The sequence below is a fragment of the Scyliorhinus torazame genome, chromosome 5 (genome assembly GCF_047496885.1).
Source record: "Scyliorhinus torazame isolate Kashiwa2021f chromosome 5, sScyTor2.1, whole genome shotgun sequence".
NCBI classification, from domain to species: domain Eukaryota; kingdom Metazoa; phylum Chordata; class Chondrichthyes; order Carcharhiniformes; family Scyliorhinidae; genus Scyliorhinus; species Scyliorhinus torazame.
The window spans coordinates 154,119,247-154,134,127 of record NC_092711.1 but is presented as its reverse complement, the minus strand read 5'-3'; the positions used below and the strand labels follow the sequence as shown (position 1 = coordinate 154,134,127).

Sequence of the window (14,881 nt, the reverse complement as noted above, 5' to 3'; positions counted from 1 at the left end):
TGGCAAGATGGATACAGAACTGGCTAGGTCATAGAAGGCAGAGAGTAGCAATGGAAGGGTGCTTTTCTGATTGGAGGGCTGTGACTCATGGTGTTCCGCAGGGAACCGTGCTGGAACCTTTGCTGTTCATAGTATATATAAATGAATTGGAGGAAAATGTAACTGGTCTGATTAGTAAGTTTGCGGATGACGCAAAGGTTGGTGGAATTGCGGATAGCAGTGAGGACAGTCGGAGGATACAGCAGGATTTAGATCATTTGGAGACTTGGGCGGAGAGATGGCAGATGGAGTTTAAACCGGACAAATGTGAGGTTTTGCATTTTCGAAGGTCTAATGCAAGTAGAGAATATACAGTGAATGGTAGAACCCTCAAGAGTATTGACAGTCAGAGAGATCTAGGTGTACAGGTCCACAGATCACTGAAAGGGGTAACACAGGTGGAGAAGATAGTCAAGAAGGCATACGGAATGCTTGACTTCATTGGCCGGGCATTGAGTATAAATATTGGCAAGTCATGTTGCACCTGTATAGAATCTTAGTTCGTCCACAATTGGAGTATAGTGTTCAATTCTGGTCGCCACACTATCAGAAGGATGTGGAGGCTTTAGAGAGGGTGCAGACGAGATTTATCAGGATGTTGCCTGATATGGAGAGCATTAGCTATGAGGAGAGGTTGAATAAACTCGGTTTGTTCTCACTGGAATGACGGAGATTGAGGGGCGACCTGATAGAAGTCTACAAAATTATGAGGGGCATAAACAAGGTGGATAGTCAAATACTTTTTCCAGGGTAGAGGGGTCAGTCACTAGGGGGCATAGGTTTAAGGTGCGTGGGGCAAAGTTTAGAGGAGATGTACGAGGCAAGCTTTTTTACACAGAGGGTAGTGGGTGCCTGGAACTCACGACCGGAGGAGCTGGTGGAAGCAGGGACAATAGAGACGTTTAAGGGGCATCTTGACAAATACATGAATAGGATGGGAATAGAGGGACACGGACCCCGGAAGTGCAAAAGATTTTAGTTTAGACGGGCAGCATGGTCGGCACAGGCTTGGAGGGCCGAAGGGCCTGTTCCTGTGCTGTACTTCTCTTTGTTCTTTGTTGTCTTTCCGTTTGAACGAGCAGATAATTAATATTTGGGCTTAGTATAATTTAGTTACAGGTGCCTAATTGCTCTATTCTAAATTGACCCTCCTAAAGGTTTAGTTAGGAAAAGCCTTAAACATCTGGCAAGACAGAACTGTGAAATAGCAAATACTATCAATGCTTTAGTTCAAATGACTTCACCATCTGAGAAGACAGCTAACAATATCAATGTTTATTTAAAAAACATGAACGACTTTCACCCCTTCAATCTTTTTTTAAACATGTTTTTCAGTGGGTTTTTGAACAAAGTATATTTACTGTTATGTACACAGAATAAAATATACATATATATATATATATATATATATATATAGAAGAGCACACACAAACAAAAAATAATAAAATAAAATAGCTGGTAGGGTATTATGCACTAGCTCAACAACAGCAACTCTGTACAATTGGCAATATTATTTTTAACACATAAGTAGGCATCTGTTTGTGGGGGAGGGGGCAACTGGGGAGGTACATATACATTTGGGTGCCAGAGAAACAATTACAGAGGGCAATCCTCGAATGGATCTGGTGTTGTTCACCCCTTCAATTGACCGACCACCCCAGGTAGGAGTGTGAAACAGCGATTTCCCAAAATCCTGCCACAGGAGCACTGAGTATCTCCATGACTAGAGTCCAACTTGCAACGCCCAAGATCACTCACAAATCCCACGTTTACCTCTTGAATTAACATTCCCTGATCTGAATAAGACCTGTTGTAATCAGACAATTGGTTATTGTTTATATTGGGTTAATTTTATTGGATTTAACCATTTATGTAAATTGCTCCTTGGAGCAGAACAATGGGACTGTTCAGAATCTTTCTATTATCCGGAAGGTAGGGAGGTGGAGGTAGTGGTCGCAATGGATGCAGAGAAGGCTTTTGAATCGGGTAGAATGGGAATATCTGTGGGAGGTACTGGGACGGTTTGAATTTAGGCGGGGCTTTATTGACTGGGTCAGGTTGCTGTATGAGGCTCCTGTGGCAGGCGTACGGACGAATAGAACAACATTGGACTACTTTAGACTGCACCGGGGGACGAGACAGGGATGCCCCTTCTCCCCACTGTTGTTCGCGCTAGCTATTAGAGCCACTGGCAATTGCTCTGAGAGCTTCAAGGGGCTGGAAGGGGCCGGGGTGGAGGGGGGGGAGGGGGGGGGGGTGGAGCACAGGGTCTCGCTTTATGCAGATGACCTGCTTCTGTATGTATCGGACCCAATAGAGGGGATGGAAGAAATCATGAGAATTCTCGGGGAATTTGGCTGGTTTTCGGGGTATAAGCTAAATATGGTGAAAAGTGAGATGTTTGCGGTCCGGGCGAGGGGACAGGAACGGTGATTGGGGGAGCTACCGTTTAGATTAGTGGGGAAATGCTTTAGGTATCTAGGCATCCATGTGGCGCGGGAATGGGAATGGCTGCATAAATTAAATCTGGCCCGACTAGTAGACCAAATGAAGGACGATTCTCGGAGATGGGACGCGCTTCCGTTGTCACTGGCTGGGAGGGTGCAGATGGTGAAGGTGATGGTCCTCCCGAGATTTCTGTTTGTATTTCAGTGTCTCCCCATTTTTGTTCCGAGGTCCTTTTCTAAACGGGTTAACAAAGTGATCACTGGCTTTATTTGGGCGGGCAATACCCCATAAGTAAGGAAGGTAATGCTTGAGCGGAGTTGGGGAGATGGCGGGCTGGCGCTGCCAAATTTCAGTAACTATTACTGGGTGGCGAATATAGCCATGATCAGGAAGTGGGGGAGGGGGGAGGAGGTCGGCATAGCAGCGTATGGAGGCGGCTTCATGCAAGGGCACCAGTTTAGGTGTATTGGTAACTGCGCCTCTGCTGTTCCCGCCGGCACAGTACTTCACCAGCCCCGTGGTGGTGGCGGCCCTGAGAGTCTGGGGGCAATGGAGGAGACATGGGAGCAGATGGAGTATTGGTCTGGTTCTCAATCTGTAATAGTCACCGGTTTGCCCTGGGAAGTATGGATATGAGGTTCCGGGCATGCCAGAGAGCAGGGATTGAGAGGATGGGGGATATGTTTATAGAGGGGAGCGTTCCGAATATGAGGGCGCTGGAGGAGAAGTTTGGGTTGGCGAGGGGAAACAAATTCAGGTACCTGTAGGTGCAGGACTTCCTACGTAGACAGGTGTCAACCTTCCCGCTCCTACGACCAAGGGAGATTCAGGACAGGGTAGTTTCCAGAGGGTGGGTGGGAGAGGGGAGTGTCTCCGACATTTATAAGGAACTTATGGGGTCAGAGGAGACGCAGACCGAGGAGCTGAAGCGCAAGTGGGAGGAGGAACTGGGAGGAGAGAGAGAGGATGGTCTGTGGGCAGACGCTTTGAGCAGAGTCAATGTGCCAGGCTCAGCCTGATTACAATTCAAGGTCGTTCATCAGGCTCACATGACAGGGGCCTGGATGAGCAGATTCTCTGGGGTGGAATACAAGTGTGCAAAGTGTGCGGGAGGACCAGCGAACCATGTCCACATGTTTTAGGCATGTCCGAAGCTTCGGGGATTTTGGCTGGGGTTTGCAGATGTCATGTCCACGGTGTTAAAAACAAGGGTGGCACCGAGTTCAGAGGTGGCGATTTCCAGGGTGTCAGAAGATCCGGGAATCAGGAGAAAGAGGCAGACGTTCGGGCCTTTGCTGCCCTAGTAGCCCGGAGACAGATACTATTAGCATGGAGGGACTCCAAGCCCCCAAAGTCGGAGACCTGGCTAGCAGACATGGCTAGCTTTCTCTGTTTGGAGAAAATCAAGTTCGCCTTGAGAGGGTCAATGTTAGGGTTCGCCCGGAGGTGGCAACCATTCGTCGATTTCTTTGCGGAAAATTAATCATCAGCAGGAGGTGGGGTTAGGTTAGTTTAGAGTAGGGGGTTAATAAAGGTGGGACCTGTAAAGGAGGGAGACATCTTTTGCACTATGTTTATAGATTCATGTACATTGTTTATTTTGTTGTTGTTGTAATACCAATAAATGTTTATTATATAAAAAAGGGTCTACAAGACACATGTTCAGGTAGAACAGGAAACTGAGGAGATTAATAATAACATCAAGCAGACAAAGGAGACAACTTGGTCGGACAATATTTGGGATTGGGGCTCTAATATGGACATACACCCTTGGATACAGGTCACATTGCATTTTGTTATTGCTGTTGTTCTTGTAACTATACATCAAGCTTCAATGATAATTATGTTTAAGAGATGGAAAAGGCAAATGGAAGAGAGATTCAATGTGGAATAGGTAATGAGACGTAGGGATTTGTTTCTAAATATAAAAATACATAATTAAACAAGCTTTTAATAACTGTAACTAAGTATGTAATTGAATACGTTTTGAATAATGTAAAGAAATGATGTATCTTGGACTCACACTGGGAAATACAGTTGCCCAAACTAGTGGCCCCATACGTTTATATTTATGGGATCAAAGGGGGAAATGTGATACTGGGAACAGGCTGACAAGGAAGAAAACACACATAGGCCGAAAAATAGGAACTGCCAAATAAGGCCCTGGCTAAATTCGATACTGGACATCTGCCAGAGCACCCAGGTCAGTACAGAAATTCATTACACTATATGGAACTTTGTGATTCCCACTTACAGTAGTTAACAGTTTTACACAAAAGGGCAAAAAAACCATATTATGAATACCTAATTAACTACGAGGCAGAAGTAATCAACTTTACAGCATGCAAACGATATCAGACTCCATAATGGACTAATAGCTGGTCAGCCAAGAGTGTTTCAGAGGACAATGGATCTTGTTTGAATCACCCTGGGTGAACAGGAGTATCCTGTTTATTCCTATTTCTGAGTTTAAGTCTGGATGGGACAATAGAACTCAGGCCAGATGTGGGTGTGTACTTACAACTCAGTGCTAGCAGAACTGGTATAGAAGAAGGAACATTGAAACCTGTCGCGAGTGACAACCTGGGAATCTCCCAGGCACAACTATCACAAGAAGAAGGGGCCCTGGGCTCTGAGCTCAGAGAAGAAGGTATCCACATCGAGTGATCTTGGCCTGGCCAGCTTACTTCACGAAGTGCGGGTAATACCTGGAACTCAGCTGTGAGTCTGAGTCATATTCAGTGTGAGTGCTGTTGAAGATTGTAATGCCCAAATAAAACAGAAGAACAGCAAAACAATCAGAGAATTGTGAATAAAATTGGGTGAACCCATGAATCTGTTTTGTCCTTTGTTCGTCTCATAAGTAAGGACAACTGGGTAAAATATTTAATAATAAACTGGTCAAAGTATCTGATAATTCACCGGACAACAAATGGAAAAGTGACAAATTTTAGATCTACCTGTAGTTTAAAAAAATATATATATGTTTGTATTGAGGCATTTATATTAGAATTGTAACAATTTTAACAAGATAATAAAATAACAAAATGAACAACACACACCCAACCAACAAAGCCCTAGTCGACATGGTTTACATCAACGACACCCAAATCCCAGTTCCCCCTAACCTCCCCCCACCTTCCCCCCCCCCCCCCCCCCCCGCCCCCGCCCCCGCCCCTGCCCCTCCCACTGCTGACAGCTTAATTTTTCCCAGAGAAGTCGATAATCTGCCCTCTGGGCAGATCTACCTGTAGTGGTAGGAAATCATTATTTACTCTCCAGGATAAAATAAATGTCCTTCATCCGATTTTAGGGATCATTTCAGTGGAAATGTGCTCTCCCAGGCTCAAAGAACATCAGCCCACTGGAAGAAAATTGAGGGAAGGACCAGTCCAACAAAAAGAAACCCTCCGACTTCATCAACTTTCAAAATGAACATTGTTCAGTCCTGGTTGTGATTAACAGCAGAATCCAACCCCCATCATCACTTGTGAATTCGTTGGTGCCTCAGCAGGTGAGATGACTGAGTGAATCGCTTCCCACACTCAGAGCAGGTGAACGGCCTCTCCCGAGTGTCAACTCGCTGGTGGGTCCGCAGGTTAGATGGATCATTGACTTCCTTCCCACATTCCGAGCAGATGAACAGCTTCTCCTCAGTGTGAACTAGCTGGTGTGTCTGCAAGTGAGATAACTGACTGAATCCCTTCTCACATAGAGAGCAGGTGTATGGCCTCTCTCCAGTATGAACTCTGTGGTGTATCTGTAAGTGAGATAACTGACTGAAGCCCTTTCCACACAGAGAGCAGGGGTATGGTTTATCTCCAGTGTGAACCCGTTGATGTGTCAGCAGGCCAGATAAAGCTATAAATTCCTTCCCACACTCAGTGCAGGAGAATGGCCTCTCTCCAGTGTGAACTCGCTGGTGTCTCACTAGGTGGGATGAATGAATGAATCCCTTCCCACACACAAAGCAAGTGAACTGGCCTCTCCCCAGTGTGACTGCGTCGATGAATTTCAAGATGAGATGGGGATATGAATCCATTCCCACAGTCTCCACATTTCCAAGGTTTCTCCATGGTGCAAACGTTCTTGTGTCACTCAAATTCCAAGATGAGCTCAAGGCCAGACAAACACAGAACACGTGTGCTGTCTCTCCCTGCTGTGAATGGTGTGACGTTTTTCAGGCTGTGTAACTGGTTAAATTCTTTGCACAGTCAGTGCACAGGAACACTCTCACTCAAGTATCACAATGTCATTAAGAGAGAACCAACCTTTCCAGAGACCTGCCCTATTAAAGTCACCAATGTCTGACCAGAGTGAGAAAAGAAATGGAAAGGGGGAGACATTGATTTGCTCCCAGATGTTGCCCAGAAGAGGGAGCTTTAATCTGAAACTCATTGCCCAACCTCCGCATTGTGACGTCACAATCTAGCCCTGCCTGAATCAGCCAATTGGAATCATGCTACTCCTTGATGACGTCTCTGGGTTCCAATGCGCAGGCCCAGCGTGGCTGAGCCCCCCCCCCCCACCCCCCCACCCGCGCCCCCGCCGCCCGCCAGCCAATGTTCCGCTCCCCTGACACCTCGCAAAACAAGGTTTCCAGGCAACCGGGTGACGGCTCCGGCCAGAGCGAGAAGCCGCTCGATGATTTCCCATTCCCATCGGCCGAGGACTGCGCATGTCCAAGGAAAGGGGAAGTTGCGGAGGCGAGCTCGCCCTTGACATTCCTACTGAGGTATTGACCAATGGCAAGAGTCAGAGCACCGGAAGGACTTTTGACCTCCAGCCAATCAGAACGAGATTGAGCTTCACACAGACTGAAATCGCCTCCTGTCTCCAACATTTGTGAGGAACACACTTTCTTTTCTCCCCCTTTCCATTTCTTTTCTCCCCCTTTCCATTTCTTTTCTCATTCTGACCTTCAATTGGTCACTTGCAGCAACTGAAGGGAAAGGAAGTGAATCCAGGGATGGTGCAGACTCTGGAAAGGTTGGTCCAGGTCTCTCTCTCTCTCTTAAAGACCTTTGCTCCCTCAGCTTGACACATTTATTCGTCCGGCTAAAAAGGATGGTCTCTTTCCTAATGTTCACAATTAAAGGGCTGACATTTAAGGGGGACAGTAAATTCATATCGGACAGAGATATGTCTAGTGTTATATGATACAGATTAGATAGATTATTGATGGTTCTGTAATTAAGGATATTTATTATTATTTTTAGTCTTGTAATATTCTACTGCAGCTACATTATATATGTCCAGGCGTCGATTCATTGTGGCACAGGCAGGGTCCATCCAGTAACCAGAGCCTGTGCCGAATTTGGGTACAACAATCCAGTCAGTTCCATTCCCCACTATAGCCCCGTTCTACATAGAACATAGAAAATACAGCACAGAACAGGCCCTTCGGCCCACGATGTTGTGCCGAACCTTTGTCCTAGATTAATCATAGATTATCATTGAATTTACAGTGCAGAAGGAGGCCATTCGGCCCTTTGAGTCTGCACCGGCTCTTGGAAAGAGCACCCTACCCAAACTCAACACCTTCACCCAACACCAAGGTCAATTTGGACATTAAGGGCAATTTATCATTGGCCAATTCACCTAACCTGCACATCTTTGGATTGTGGGAGGAAACCGGAGCACCCGGAGGAAACCCACGCAGACACGGGGAGGACGTGCAGACTCCGCACAGTCAGTGACCCAAGCCGGAATCGAACCTGGGACCCTGGAGCTGTGAAGCAATTGTGCTATCCACAATGCTACCGTGCTGCCCTTGAGAACAAATAAATCTACACTATATCATTTAACCGTAATCCATGTACCTATCCAATAGCTGCTTGAAGGTCCCTAATGTTTCCGACTCAACTACTTCCACAGGCAGTGCATTCCATGCCCCCACTACTCTCTGGGTAAAGAACCTACCTCTGATATCCCTCCTATATCTTCCACCTTTCACCTTAAATTTATGTCCCCTTGTAATGGTTTGTTCCACCCGGGGAAAAAGTCTCTGACTGTCTACTCTATCTATTCCCCTGATCATCTTATAAACCTCTATCAAGTCGCCCCTCATCCTTCTCCGTTCTCCTGCAAGATTAATTGCACGTCCAATTTCAGTTTGAAATTATTCTTATTCACCGCCACCACTGGCGTACAAAGTGATTTTTAGATTTTGCCCACTCAATGTCTAAATAAAGTTCTTCCTCACACCCGCACTATATCTCTAATTAGGATATACAGTCCTGTACCTCAAAATCTGTTGTGCAGCTCATGATGTACATAGAAATATATCTGTATTGGATTGGATTGGATTTGTTTATTGTACCGAGGTACAGTGAAAAGTATTTTTCTGCGAGCAGCTCAACAGATCATTAAATACATGGGAAGAAAAGAAAATACATAATAGGGCAACACAACATATAACGTAAAGCCTATATTAAGATTTTTGTGTGTCTGTCTCCAGGCTATGAATCACTCCTTTAGGAGGGTTGGGAGGGTGTATATTAGATGTAACAGAATGAGAATGGAGGGAGAGTGTGTTGGATGGAGATTTACTTTTGGGGAATGAGAGGACTGAATGTTCCACAAAAACTAGAATTGCCTGTTCTAAATTTCTATCCTCTACTCACAGTGATGAATTTTGTAAACTCCTTTTGCAGGATATCAGAAGGAGAGAATTTTCAGACAGGAAATGGAGACCAAAATTTTTCATCAAGATCTGAAAGAGTCACGCAACTCATCAGGAATGTTTGTCTGATTCAGAAGTTTTTGAACATCAGTGTGACTGGGAAAGTACCGAGACACACACACCCGAGTGTGAGAATTCCAGCTTTAAGCAGTTACACAGCTTGAAAAAACCATTACCCTTTGGAGCAGGGAAAGACCGTCCACAAGTTCTGTGTGTGGACACTTCAGTTAATTGTTGAACATGGAGAGCCACAAGAACACCTGCACCATGGGGAAACCATGGAAATGTGGGGAATGTGGGAAGAGATTCATATCACCATCAAAGCTGGAAATTCATCGACGCAGTCACACTGGGGAGAGGCCATTCACCTGTGCTGTGTGTGGGAAGGGATTCACAAATTCATCCCACCTTCTGACACACCGGCGAGTTCACACGAGTGACAGACCATTCAACTGCTCTGAGTGTGAGGCGAGATTCAGTCGGTCATCCCACCTGCTGAGACACCAGCGCACTCACACTGAGGATAGGCCGTTCAACTGCACTGAGTGTGGGAAGGGATTCAAACATTCATCCACCCTGCAGAAGCATCAGCGAGTTCATACTGGGGAGCGTCCGTTCATCTGCTCTGAGTGTGGGAAGGAATTCGCTCAGTTATCCAACCTGCTGACGCACCAGCGAGTTCACACTGGGGAGAGACAATTCAGCTGCTCTCATTGCACAAAGAGTTTTACATGGTCATCCAACCTGCTGGAACACCAGCGAGTTCACACCGGAGAGAGGCCATTCACCTGCACTGAGTGTGGGAAGGGATTTATTCAGCTGACCAAACTGCAAATGCATCAACGAATTCACACTGGGGAGAGGCCATTCACCTGTTCTGAATGTGGGACGGGATTTAGAGATTCTTCCACGTTGGTGAGACACCAGCGAATTCACAGTGGGGAGAGGCCGTTCTCCTGCTCAGTGTGTGACAAGAGATTCAGTCATTTATCCAGCCTCTTGAGACACCAGCGAGTTCATACTGGGGAGAGGCCGTTCTCCTGCTCTGAATGTGGGAAGGGATTCAGGGATTCATCCAACCTGCGGATACACCAGCGAATTCACACCGGGCAGAGATTGTTCACCTGTTTTAAGTGTGGTAAGGGATTTGCTCGGTCATCCCACCTGGTGAGACATCGGTGTTAAACTCAGATGGAACCTCTGTGATAAGAACTAGAAAGCAAGTCTTCTTCAACTCCAATTTTATTGTGTTCTACAATCACTTCTCCTCCACCTGTATCCCCTTTACACATATTTGCAATCTCTCAAACAATGTGGTCGATTAAGCAACTAAATTTAAGCACTGGGGAACATTAACTCTTTCCTAACAGATTTGCAAATAATAATTTCTAAGTTTGATGTAAATTACCACAACAAATTATACAAATGTATCTATTTTCGTTTTGACAATAAATGCACCCTATTCCTTGTTCTTAAAACATTTTTTTTTAATATCCACCCTCACATTCTCTTCCTTAAGGGAAAAGACTCCCCTCTTTAACAATTTCTAATAACTTCTTCAAACTTGCCCCTTTTCATGTCAGACAGTCAGATAAATGGAACTGCTATCAACATCACTTGATCTTGTCAATCTCCCTGTTCTCGAGCATCTGTTTTAGGATCGCTATGTTAATCTGCAGTCTCTTTTCATTGAAGCTTTTTGCAGAGAGGACATTCTCCCAAAGGGACATATTGTCTATGTGACACTCTATATCTATTGTCTATGTGACACTCTATATGTATTGTCTATGTGACATTCTATATGTATTGTTCCCATAATGTCCTGTTCCATTGAAAATGTTTGCCAGGATCTTGGATATAAAAAATGCCATATCTACTGCCTCCACAAAGACAAGTGTCTCTGCTGCCAATGTACTTTTTACCACTCTTCTTATCATTTTAGTTTCCCGTGTCAAAGGGCAACATTCACCTTTCTCCCCCTGGAGGAAAACTATAAATCCTCCTGCACTCGAAAAGCCATCACAGAGATTAGCATAAGATGTGTCCCTGTAAACAATCAGTTTCCATTGTCTAATCTTACTTAAAGATGGGAATTTCAAAACACAATTCTCCAATTTTAATTTTGCCAAAGTTTTGTTTGCTGCAATAGTTTCTTCAATTTTAGGATCGTTCATTTCAGTGCTTAGCCTCTAAAACACCAAAGCTGCCGTCCGGTTTTGTTTGTCCACAATTATTTTCTTTTCTTTACTGTGTAGAATTATCGACTGACCCTACTTAGTTGCCAAGTTGACAAAGTGTGAATGAAAATGTTCTTTTCTTTATCCCTCACCATAAGGTCCACGGCTACAACTTCATTAAAATCTTTCACTGAGGGCATACTCTCTATGGGTTGGGATGGCATTCTTCTATATTTCTTACATATATCACATCTAGCGTTTATCTGTTCTTTATTCCGATACCTTCCCCTCCACCACTCCCGCTTTTGACACTCCATTACCCTGTAGCCCCTGGGGCGGTGGGTACGGAAAGGTTGAAACCTGCCTCCGCACAAAGTCCCTCACCGTCAAGTAGCCAAACCAATTCCCAGCAGGCAGTTCAAACTCCTCCTCCAACTCTCCCAAACACGGAAAGCCACCATCTATAAACAAATCCTCAAAATCGCTCCATCCCCGCCCGCTGCCACCCCCGAAACCCCCATCCAGCCCCCCTGGAGCAAACCAGTGGTTACCACATATCGGTGCCCACTGACACCCCCTCCAGCCCCATGTGCTGCCGCCATTGTCCCCACACCCTCAGGGCTTGTGGAGTACCTGGTCGGTGAGAACGGCAAAGGTGCCTTTAACAGTGCCCCTAAACGCGAGACCTTACACAAGGCTGCCTCCACCCGCTCCCACACGACCCCCTCCCCCACTACCCATTTCCTCCCGTCCTTCACTTTCCCGATCTCTCTCGCTGCCTTCTGCTTCCTCAGCTGGTGCGCCAGCATCCTGCTCGCTTTCTCCCCATATTCATGAACCGTCCCTCTCGCCCTTCTCAGCTGCCCCACCCGCCTTCCCTGTGGCTAACAATCCGATCTCCATCTGCAGCTTCTGCCGCTCCTTCAACAGCCCCACCTCCGGGGCCTCCGAATACCTCCTGTCCACCTGCAGGATCACCTCCACTAGCCTTTCCATCTCCAGCCGCACTGCCTTCCCCCTGTGCGCCCGTATCTAGATAAACTCCCCCTTCACTACTGCCTGCAATGCTTCCCGCAAAGTGGCCGCGAGACCTCCCCTGTGTCGTTTCGCTGCACAAACCCCCTAATGGCCTCCCTCACCCACTCACAAACCTCCTCATCTGTCAAAAGCCCCACATCTAGCCTCCATTGTGGGCACTGGTCCCCTCCCTTATTCACCCGCAAGCCAACCCAATGCAGCGCATGATCCAATGCAACAATCGCTGCAATGCAACAATCGCTGACTACTCCACATCGACTCGCCCCACCAACAGGACCAAAAAGTCAATTCTGGAGTACACCCTGTGTACATGTGAAAAGAACAAAAATTCCTTTGCCCTCGGCCTACCAAACCTCCACAGACCCCCCCCCCCCCCCCACCTCCCCATGTTCTCCAGAAACCCCCTCAGCTCCTTTGCTACCGCCGACACCCTCATCGACCCCGAACTCGACCGATCCAGCCTTGGGTCCAAATCCCCCCCATTATCAACTGATCCGAGTCCAGATCAGGGATCTTCCCCAACACCCACCTCATAAACTCCACATCGTCCTAGTTCGGAGCACAAATATTCACCAACACCAACAGCATCCCCTCCAATTTCCCACTCACCATCAGATACCTCCCCGCCAAAGTCAGCCTCTTCGAACGCCACCGTTTGTTCATCAAAATTGCCACAACCCTCGTCTTAGAATCTAATCCTGAATGGAATACCTGCTCTACCCACCCTTTCCTCAGCCTAGTCTGATCCCCAAACTTCATATGTGTCTCCTGTAACAGAGCTATGTCCGCCATTAGACTCTTTAAATGTGCAAACAAACTGGCCCTCTTGACCGGCCCATTCATATCTCTCACGTTCCATGTAATCAGCCGGGTCGGGAGGGCAGGTACCTCTCACCTCAGGCCCACCTTCAGGCACCCACCGTCATTGACCCTTCCCCTACCACCTTCTAGAAACCCCTCCCCTACCACCTTCTAGAAACCCCTCCCCTGTCAGCACTACCTCCCCCTCTCCCCTATCACAAAATAACAACACCAAACCCCATCAACACACTAACCACCTGCTCACCCCCCACTGTGCGTCCGTGAGCTAGTCCACCCAGCAAGCCTGGTAGCCCCCACCCATGGCACCTAGCATCTTACACCCCATTGATTCCCCTCCCCTCCGCTCAAACATCCTCCCAGTGCAAACTTAACAACACCCACCCAACACAAAGAAAAGAACAAGAACAGATTCCGAGCAATGGTCCCAAACACAATACAAAAACAAACAGAAAGCGATCATCTCCTCAAACATTCAGTGTCCTCCTTCTCCTGCCAGTTCATTGTCACTGACAAATTCCATCGCCTCCTCCGGCATCCCAAAGTACAGCTCCCGACCCTTATAGGTCACCCACAGGCGTGCCGGGTACAGCATACCGAAATTCACCCCCCTTCTTTTTTTAAAAATATATTTATTAAGATTTTTAACACAATTTTTCACCCTTACAAACAAAACCTCCCCCCTCCCCCCCGTAACAGAAAGAAAGAAAGCGCACATAGCAAGACATGAACATGGTAAAACGAGATGTTACAGAGCTTTGTACATTGGATTCCTCCCGTACATGTCAGTTTTCCAGATCCTTCATGTATTTTCTTGGTCAAAGACGCCCCAGGCATCCCCCCCTCCCCCCTGGGTTGCTGCTGCTGCTGACCGACCTTCATCTAACGCTCCGCGAGATAGTCTAGGAACGGTTGCAACCACCTGTAGAACGCCTGCGCAGACCCTCTCAAGGCAAACATTATCCTCTCCAACTTGATAAATCCTGCCATATCATTTATCCAGGCCTCCATGCTGGGGGGCTTCACCTCCTTCCACATTAGCAAGATCCTTCGCTGGGCTACTAGGGACGCAAACGCCAGAATGCCGGCCTCTTTCGCCTCCTGCACTCCCGGTTCGTCCACTACTCCAGATATTGCTAGCCCCCAGCTTGGTTTGACCCGGACTTTCGCCACCTTAGATACTGTTCCCGCCACTCCCCTCCAGAACCCCTCCAGTGCCGGGCATGACCAAAACATATGGACATGGTTTGCCGGTCTTCCTGAGCACCTCCCACATCTGTCCTCCACCCCAAAGAACCTACTCAGCCTCGCCCCCGTCATGTGCGCTCTATGAACCACCTTAAATTGTATTAGGCTAAGCCTGGCACACGAGGAGGAGGAATTAACCCTACTGAGGGCATCAGCCCATAGCCCCTCCTCAATCTCCTCCCCCAGCTCCTCCTCCCATTTACCCTTCAGCTCCTCTACCAAGGCCTCCCCCTCTTCTTTCCTCTCCTGGTATATCGCCGACACCTTGCCCTCTCCGACCCATACACCCGAGATCACCCTATCTTGAATCTCCTGTGCCGGGAGCAATGGGAATTCCCTCACCTGTCGCCTCACAAATGCCCTCACCTGCATGTATCTGAAAGCATTTCCCGGGGGTAGCCCAAACATCTCCTCCAGTGCCCCTAGG

General features: G+C 47.1%; 2 protein-coding genes across 3 annotated transcripts in view; one reads left to right on the top strand and one right to left on the bottom strand.

Moving 5' to 3' along the window:
- LOC140420136 (uncharacterized) overlaps window positions 1–14,881 on the bottom strand; it is a 75,382-nt gene that overhangs the window by 43,448 nt on the left and 17,053 nt on the right. The window lies entirely within an intron of this gene.
- On the top strand, window positions 7,038–10,650 carry LOC140420128 (uncharacterized). Of its 2 annotated transcripts, none has more exons than XM_072504150.1 (2): window positions 7,038–7,332; window positions 9,144–10,650. In XM_072504150.1, the coding sequence occupies exon 2, from the start codon at window positions 9,413–9,415 to the stop codon at window positions 10,355–10,357; it is 945 nt and encodes a 314-aa protein (XP_072360251.1). In that variant the 5' UTR covers window positions 7,038–7,332; window positions 9,144–9,412; the 3' UTR covers window positions 10,358–10,650. The 2 variants fall into 2 exon arrangements, with proteins under 2 accessions (XP_072360251.1, XP_072360250.1); XM_072504149.1 differs by lacking the exon at window positions 7,038–7,332 and adding an exon at window positions 7,339–7,476.

Excerpts from the sequence above, each read along its gene's own strand:
- LOC140420128 (XM_072504150.1), top strand. The coding sequence starts at position 9,413 with ATGGAGAGCCACAAGAACACCTGCACCATGGGGAAACCATGGAAATGT.